Source organism: Cynara cardunculus (genome assembly GCF_001531365.2).
Source record: "Cynara cardunculus var. scolymus isolate 2C chromosome LG 12, CcrdV1, whole genome shotgun sequence".
In the NCBI taxonomy this organism is placed as follows: Eukaryota; Viridiplantae; Streptophyta; class Magnoliopsida; order Asterales; family Asteraceae; genus Cynara; species Cynara cardunculus.
The window spans coordinates 6,275,016-6,283,680 of record NC_037539.1 but is presented as its reverse complement, the minus strand read 5'-3'; the positions used below and the strand labels follow the sequence as shown (position 1 = coordinate 6,283,680).

General features: G+C 36.5%; 2 protein-coding genes across 2 annotated transcripts in view; both read right to left on the bottom strand.

Moving 5' to 3' along the window:
* The window catches only part of LOC112522825 (probable pyruvate, phosphate dikinase regulatory protein, chloroplastic), a 5,402-nt gene extending 1,440 nt beyond the window's left edge, over positions 1-3,962 (bottom strand). Inside the window, exons 1-2 of the mRNA XM_025132137.1 lie at positions 3,495-3,962; positions 1,313-1,952 (exon numbers count right to left, since the gene is read on the bottom strand). Coding sequence (XP_024987905.1) covers positions 1,313-1,952; positions 3,495-3,962 — 1,108 coding nt within the window. The remainder of the gene's footprint in view (positions 1-1,312; positions 1,953-3,494) is intronic.
* A 1,607-nt stretch (positions 3,963-5,569) lies between these two features.
* On the bottom strand, positions 5,570-7,822 carry LOC112523578 (gibberellin 2-beta-dioxygenase 8-like). The gene is made up of 3 exons (XM_025133240.1): positions 7,347-7,822; positions 6,259-6,580; positions 5,570-5,953 (listed from the first exon to the last, which is right to left on the bottom strand). The coding sequence occupies exons 1-3, from the start codon at positions 7,820-7,822 to the stop codon at positions 5,723-5,725; spliced, it is 1,029 nt and encodes a 342-aa protein (XP_024989008.1). The 3' UTR covers positions 5,570-5,722.
* Positions 7,823-8,665: the final 843 nt, after the last annotated feature.

Here is an 8,665-nt window from a genome sequence, read left to right as displayed (position 1 = left end):
GGCCCGGCCCGGGACCGAATTTTGGCCACCTCTACTTGACGATGATTAAAAATGATACCAAGATAAAAAGTTTATGTAGTTTCCGGTTTTTATTTTATACCTTTTCTATATTTTATTTATTATTAATATTTAATAAATTACATAGAAACCATATAAAATAATATGTTTATGACAGTAATTAAAGTTTAAAAAGCATAAAATACAATAAATAAAATTTAAAAAATGAATAAAATGTAAAGAGAATCGTATTTGATGTTTTAGAAAATAATTAAATTTTCTTGTGAGATTATATTGGTAAAATATAGGTCTGTTCAACCTTGTCCTTGTGGGGGTGGAACACGACCGTTCCACTTTGTTCCCGTCTGTTCCGCATAAAAGTTCTGCCAAACGTCGAAAAGGGGTCTATATTCCGTTCTGTCTAGTATACCAAATGCACCCTAATCATTGGTTTTAACCAAAGAGTCATCATCTCGAGAGCATGTGATTACCTTACCGGTAGAGCCCGACCTCTGAGGAGGTCAATGGTTCAAATTAGGGGTGAGCAGCGGAACCGGGTACCCGTTTGCGGAACCGGAACCGCCTTGGAACCGCCGGTTCCGGAACCGGAACCGATATGAGTGGTTCCGGTTCCGGTTCCTAAAATACGGAACCGATTGAGAACGGTTCCGGTTCCGGTTCTCAGTTTTTCGGAACCGTTACCCGCCGGGTACCCGGAACCGGCGGTTGTTTTTCAATAAAAATAATTAATTTTTTTCAATACCAAATTTATATTAGGTTACATCTTCAAATGACGCGATCATCTTCATTCTTCATCTACTTTCTAGTTCTACTAAACTACAATTCGTAATATGTAATCGTTAAGTTTTGAACATTTATAATTAAAGTATATAATCATTAAACTTTGAACATTTTCTATTAGTTTAWTATGATTTGTAATCGTTAAAACAATATTTGTAACCATTATTCCGTATAATTTGTATTCTTGTTTATTTAATTTAGTGTTTTGGCAATATTTTATTTTTATTTCTAAATAACAAAATTTTAAAATTTTAGGAAGCGGGTACCCGGAACCGGAACCGGTCCCGGCGGTTCCGGTTCCGGTTCCAAAAATTCAAGAACCGCTTCAACCGGTTCCGGTTCCGGTTCCAATATCTCAAGAACCGCCGGTTCCGGTTCCGGTTCCGGTTCCTGTCAAAAAGGGCGGGTACCCGCCTATGCTCACCCCTAGTTCAAATCTCAGCAAAGATGAGAAGTGTCTGTAAGTTTTGTCGTGTATATAAATTATATATTCTTCAAGAAAAATGGTACTAACCGATTACTGGCCAAGTGGGATTCTGCGCAAAAATCTTGCAAGAGCAATCGAGCTCCTCCCGAACATGATCCATCTCGGAGTAATTCGTTCTCACTTGTTCCGTAAACCCTAAGCTCTTCGCTCTCGCTCTTCTTATAGTTTGCAAAACAACCGGATTTATAGTCAACGCAAAGACCTTCTCTTGGTCAATCTCGAATAGAGTTTTTGGCAACGCAACTCCCATAACGAGAGGCACATTCGCCACTTTAAACCCCTTTTGTGCCAAATAGATCGATAACGGAGTCTTTCCTGTGCGGGAAACACCCACAAGAACAATATCAGCTTTGTGTAAGTTCCCAGGCAAAGCTCCATCGTCTTGTTTTATGGTGAACTCAATTGCATCAATTCTCTTGAAGTAATCTTCGGTCAACGGGAATTTCCTTCCCGGGGCCCCACGAGGTAGGCCGGAAGGCGAGACCCCCAAGTGCAGTGCGATTGCTTCGGTGATCGGGCTAAGTAAATCGGTGGACGGCACGCCCCACCGTTTGCAGGCGTGTAGCGCTGAAGCTGCCATGTTTTCATCGGCTAGTGTGTAAATCAGCATTGCTCCTTCTCGGGCTGCTTGCTTAATTATCTCCATAAGCTTTTCTATGTCTTCAATCTGATGTGAAAAGAAAACGAACTCGATAAACGTGAACCAGATGATATAACCAAATCAAATTAATTCAGTATATTCTACTTAAAAGTAGGGTATAGGTGGCCATCCGCAGAAAAATGAACCACATGATAGTCGATGCAAAGATATAAAGTTGATTATCTCCACAATCGGTAAATCCCACAAGATATGGTGGGGGATTGACCAAAATAGCTAATCTCCTCAGCCAAATTCACTTTTTAGCCAGTTTTTGACATCAGATTCCCATTTTACCCAAAGTTTACTATACATTTGCGTAAAGCCTATTTACATAACTAAAAGAAAAGAAAAAATCTTCACGTAAATGGGGATCCTCACGCAAATTCTTTACGCAAATGGGATCCTTACGCAAATTACGCAAACTTGCGTGAAGTTTTTTTTACATTTGAAAATAGGCTTTAAGCAAATGCACAAGGTATTTGTGTAAATTCTAGCTAAAATGAGAATTTGATTGAAAAAATAGCTAAAAGTGAATTTGGATAGGAAGATCGACTATTTTGCTTTTAGCTATTTAGATGGCAAGATTGACTATTTTGCTCAATTTCCTGATAGAGGGTATAGGAAGAGTAATATGTAGGCCACCTCTCCTCTACAAAAGGAGTAAAAAGGTTCTACCAGTGGCAGCCCTACATTTTGCCTACCTTGTCTTTATACTGTGTGTAAAGTCATTTTCGATCTTCAATCGTTGGTCATAGAGCCTAAGTACATGAAGTGCTTCTGGTAAGCAGAGTGGTGAGTGGATTGACAGGACGAGATTGAAACACGCTCGTGAATTGTTCCATTTATTCCTATCTTATCCAAGTCTATTGTAGCACCAAACATAGCACAACAAGTTTAGGTTTTTTTGTTCTGTTACATTTGCTCCAAATAATCAGCTCTTAAACCTAGCTCCAAATTATTCAAGAACTAAATTACTTGGTCTCAAATTTAGGGGCCGTTTACTAAACGCGCACCCGGTAAAAGCTTACTTGGTCATTTACTTTACCGGATAAACATGACAAAAGCCGAAAATCTTACCAGGTAAAGTGATGACGAGGATGGAAAGTCTTAATGGTAGGTGAGGGTGGGGACTCTTATGTGATAAATACTTAACAAGTAAATTGTTGCATTCGATACAGCCAGTGAACTACAATCTTACCAAGTCCTTACCAGTAGGTTTGCTAAACAGCCCCTTTGGCTCCAAATGAAAATGTTCATCATGTGAATCATCTCATGTGAGCTCCAAGAAGTTATGAAATCCGCCCCAAATTACAGTCAATTATAGACTTCGTCGGGTAGATTGATCAATTTCTAACTTCAAATTTGAATAGAACCGAGTTGGTTCCACAGAAACGATCTGTAACTACTTCAATCTGTCCACATCTATAGATCTAACATAGATTTCTAATAAGCTAAAAAACTAGAATAACCGATTAAAAGTTTAAACTCGTGATCAAAACTTCCAGATTCTTCAACATCAGACTGTAAAAGTATGAACTCTAATCAATGGAAGTGAAGATCTGAAATTACCCCAGAGAACAAATGAGTATTGACTGGACAACCATGATCCACCAAGCAATGCTCGAATTGACCTAACGCCGCGTTCACAGAATGCTCCGCTGTCCATCCCGTGCCATCGGAAACCATATATATATGTTTCGCTCCCGCCGCCGCCGCTTCCTCCATCTCCGCCACACAACCGTCTTCTTCTTCCTCCGACGATTGATACGGACTAGTAGTAGAAGAAGAATCACGCACCGGTCGATCAACAACCTCCGTGAGTGTTCGTTGAGTTGGACGGTCCAGTTTCACGCCAGATCTGATTGCACGAGCTCTAGACCATCGGAGCAACTGAGAGCTACCTTTATTGAGTTTCCGGTTGTCAGATTCCGGTGGACGGTGTACGGTCTGCTTAGGGACAGGTGGCGCTACAGGAATCGGTGGTGTAGATGATGGGGGAAGATTGGATAAGTTCGACGTTGAAGAAGAAGATATCATTTCTTATTTTTCTAATTTTTATTTTTTTGAAATAATATTTTATTTCAATTTATAGTTACACTCGTTACTTGCAATAGGAATCTTTTCAGGGGTAAAATAGTCTTTTAAGTAAATTACAATTTTTTGTTGGTTTGTTAATGATTTCTATTTTCGGTCCCTGTGGTTTAGAAATTATCATTTTGTATTCATGGTTTGTAATTAATTGTTATTTTGGTCACCGACTAATTCCTACTTTTAAGTACAAATGACAAAAACAGTAAAAAAATGTAAACGACAAGGACCAAAACAACGTAAAATGTAAATAATAATAACAAAATCGCAATGAATTATAAATCATAGCGACGAAAACCATAATTTATAAACCAAAGAAACGAAAATCACATTTTTTAGCAAACTATAGGGATGAAAATGTAATTTACTTTAAGAGTTGTTTGTTTACCATTTAATCGTTCCATTAAGAGGCAGTCTCTGAATCGTTAAGAGATTAATCTTATTTGACAAAAAAAAAAATTGTCTCTTAATGGTTCTAAAACTCTATGAATGATTATGTATCATAGGTCTCTCTTAACCATTCAGCGCCCCTAATTTCATTGTAACAATTATGAAACAGTGATATTTCATTTTGCATTATATCACAATAGTCTCTTAATCATTCAGCACCAAACCATTTAGCAACTGTCAAACAATCCCTTTATACTAAGACGATTTTTGACTTGGTATTATTGAATGGACTAATTTCGAGTTTTTTTTATCAGAAGATGATAAATAAAAGAGGTTTAGAAATAAAGATTAGGGTTTGATTATGATCGTATATCATAATATAACAAAGCACTTATGTTAATTCAAAATTGCAGATTACATAAATAAGAAATCATCAAATTACGTAACACATAACATGGTAAATTACAAAATAAGGGTATTGAAAATCTTAGAACATAGAAATGAGAAATCAGATACAGGGTTGGGGTTTGATTACTTATACATACCTGATCAGGAATTCGTAAATCAGTTATAGTTTCTCTAAGGGAAACAGACAACGGAGGCCTACCTGATGATCGAAGTAACAATCACAAGAAATATAAAGTGCACAAGGACAAAAGGAGTGTTGAGACGGTAGATTTGAAATAAATGTGTATGACGGACTACTGATGGAGCCAAAATAATCAGTTCAGTATAGTAATAGGGCTAGGGTAAATGGTAACAGGAATTGTATGTATTTAATAAAATTATCTTAATCTTTTGAAAACTCCACAATTTGAGAGATCCGTAAGATCTATGTAAAAAAAATTATCTCCTCTCTCTCTCTCTCTCTCTCTCCATAACAAAATGTTGTGAAGGTAAAAAAAATCAAACATTCACAACAAAAACGATGTGAATGTTACGTTCACAGTGTTTTGCTATGAAGTTTCAAGTGTAAAAAGGTGGTATCACGGATCTCACGAAAATGGACTGGTCTCACGTGATCCATGGGGACCAAATTCGTAGTTTACTCAAAATATAATTAAGCAAACTGATATCAAATTTAAAAGAATACACAAATATAACACTGTAAGTCAAAAAATCAGAGACAATAAATAACGACTAAATTAAGAGATTCCACTCATTTATGAAAACGTCATCAATCTTTTATTTTCTATTTTACGACCTCGTTTTTATTTCTATTTATATCAAAGTAAAAAACGACCCAGAATCGCATCGTTTTTTCTCGTTACAACATATAAACGAAACCCTAAAAAATTGAAAATTTATGTCCGTTTGGTTCACAGAATAAACCGAGAAAGGCCTATCTTGTGCCCAAATCGCTTCACATCATCTTGAACTTGTTGTCTAAATTCTCGAAAACTAAACCTTCTATAAACTGAACTCTCACCACAACTTTCTATCACTGTTTCATAAGATGGACACAGAAAATAAGCAGTTGAAAACCTCTCGTACTGCTTATTAGCAACCACTCTATGCTCCAAACTCTTGTAAACACCATCACTCCATGCCTGCAGAAATACAAAAGCTGATGACAGTTGTTGAATGGTTTGATGTAGAATGATTAAGAGTCTCTCATGATATAGTGCAAAATAAATTATAGTTGTTTGGTAATTGTTTACAATGAAATTAGGGCATTGAATGGTTATTTAAGAGAGGCCCATGACACAAAATCATTCATATGATTTTAGAACAATTAAGAGACAATTTTTTTTTATCAAACAAGATTCACCTCTAAACGATACAGATGTTGTCTCTTAATTGAACTAATAAGAGGTAAACAAACAACCCATTAAACCCTAAATTAATGATATACCTGAAAAAGATCTCCGATAATGACAAGTAGGGTTTCTTGATTTGGATGAACATTGATCCATTTTCCGTTTTTCTGTAACTGTAATCCTCCTACTTGATCTTGATGTAATATCGTGAGGAAATCGCTATCGGTATGAGGCATTAATCCGAGAACTTGTGGAGTAACTGGGCAAGGTGGATATCGACTCATGCGAATGTAACACATGCTAGGTACACAATTTTTCTTGAAAAAATCAGATGTTTGCCCTAGTTTTTCAGCCAAAATCTCTGCTAATTTCTCTGCTAGATTAGAAACAATCGTCGCGTATTGTTTCATCGTCGTGCTGGATAAGAGTAAGAAACAAACTTGAGCCCATTAAATGAAGCAAAGTTTATATACAAAGAACTATAGTTACAACAAAATTGGATTTATAGGACGTCCCCAATCTCTAAGTGTCCCAATAGACCGTTTTATAAGACTTAATTTATAGGACCAAAATATAAAGCGTCGTATCCAAAGGTGTTGTGATAAGTTTATATGACGCTTTTGGAAGTCTTAACAAGTTTTTGAGAAAAATTTTAATACAAAATGCCGCATTAGCAATTTTATAGGACGCTTTTGAGAAAGTGTTCTATAAACTCAATTTTTATAGAACAATTATTCAAATAGTGTTCTATAAAGTTGCTAATGTGATGTTTTAAATTAAAAGTGTCCTAAAAAACTTATTACGACGTTAAAAAAGGTCATATAAACTTATTACAACGCCTTTAAATATGACACTTTATTTTTTTGGTCCTATAAACTAAGTCCTATAAAGAGGTCTTTTTTTTTATTAACTTGGATATCCAACCCGCTATGCAAGCCGACTAATCCCAGGGCAACCATCTGCTTTGCAGATAAACCCGGAGTCACCGTATTTGAACCTCCGTGGCCACAAGGGGATTTTTATTTCTCATTGGATTTGAACCCGAGACCTCCCGGTACTTTTAACCTTTGGAGTTAAGCTCAAACCAATCATACACCACCCTTGTGGTTTTATAAAGAGGTTTATTAAGACACTTAGAATTTGAGAGTGTCCTATAAATCCGATTTTGTTGTAGTGTATGTACCTAAGACCGGTGGCTGCATCAGCCACTGTTGAGATCTCAGTCAATGGCACATGAAAAGCTTCAGACCAAGCCAGTTGTTGCAAACAAGTTGCTGAAGGAGTCCCCCACCGGTAACTATCTGCCGGAAAATTCAGCTCGCGGTGGCCGTTGCCGTTCACCTTGTCGTGAAACGGTTTCTTGAATGCTTTCACTTGTTCATGCCTCATCTTCTCCAAAATCTCCCATGAAATCCCGTGATTAACGACTTGGAAAAACCCCCATTGTTGTGAAGCTTCTGCTATTTCTCGTTTGCATTGTTCGCAGTCGAAACCACCGTGGTTCAAACGGCTTAGATCGATCAATGGGAGCTCGAACTCAGACGCTTCTACTTCATGAAAAGCTTCAATTTGGTTGGTTTTTGGAGACGATTGGTCGATGAAATGGTTGTCGAATAAGTTCTTGTAGAATTGTTGAAAGGGTGGATCAAAGGGTTCCATGTTTATGATCAGCTGAAAAGATGTTCGAAATTATGTTGCAAAACATATACGTGAAAGTTTTATAAAATTAGTCGATGTGTTGCGTTTGCTCATATCCACATAGTTATCAAACCATAATGCATGAAAAGATAACCATAATATATATATATATAGGGTTGGGTTCACGTGAGACCAGCCTGTTTTCGTGAGACCCGTGAGACCACATTTTTACACGTAACCTTCACAGCAAAAACACTGTGAAGGTTTAAAAAAAGTCGAACATTCACAACAAAAACACTGTGAAGGTTTTAAAAAGTCACCTTCACAGCATTTTGCTGTGAAGTTTCAAGTGTAAAATGTTGGTCTCACGGGTCTCACGAAAACAGGCTGGTCTCACATGATCCCAAGTCTATATATATATATAGTATTGGGTTCACGTGAGAGCAGTTTGTTTTCGTGAGACCTGTGAGACCAATTTTTACACTTAAAATTTCACATTAAAACGTTGTGAAGGCAAAACTTCACAGCAAAACTCTATATGCATATATATATATATATATATATATATATATATATATATATATATAGGGNTATGCATATATATATATATATATATATATATATATATATATATATATATAGGGTTGGGTTCACGTGAGACCAAGGGTTTTTCGTGAGACCCGTAAGACTAATTTATGTTCATTGATCAGCTTTATAAGCTAATGATCTAAAGTTGCACGATGACAATTTTATGATTATTGAGAAGTCTCATGGCAATTTTGTAATTATGAATGTTCAGATTGTAGATCTAATCCAGTGGTTGAGAATTGGTCTTACGGGTCTCATAAAAAACCTTTAGTCTCA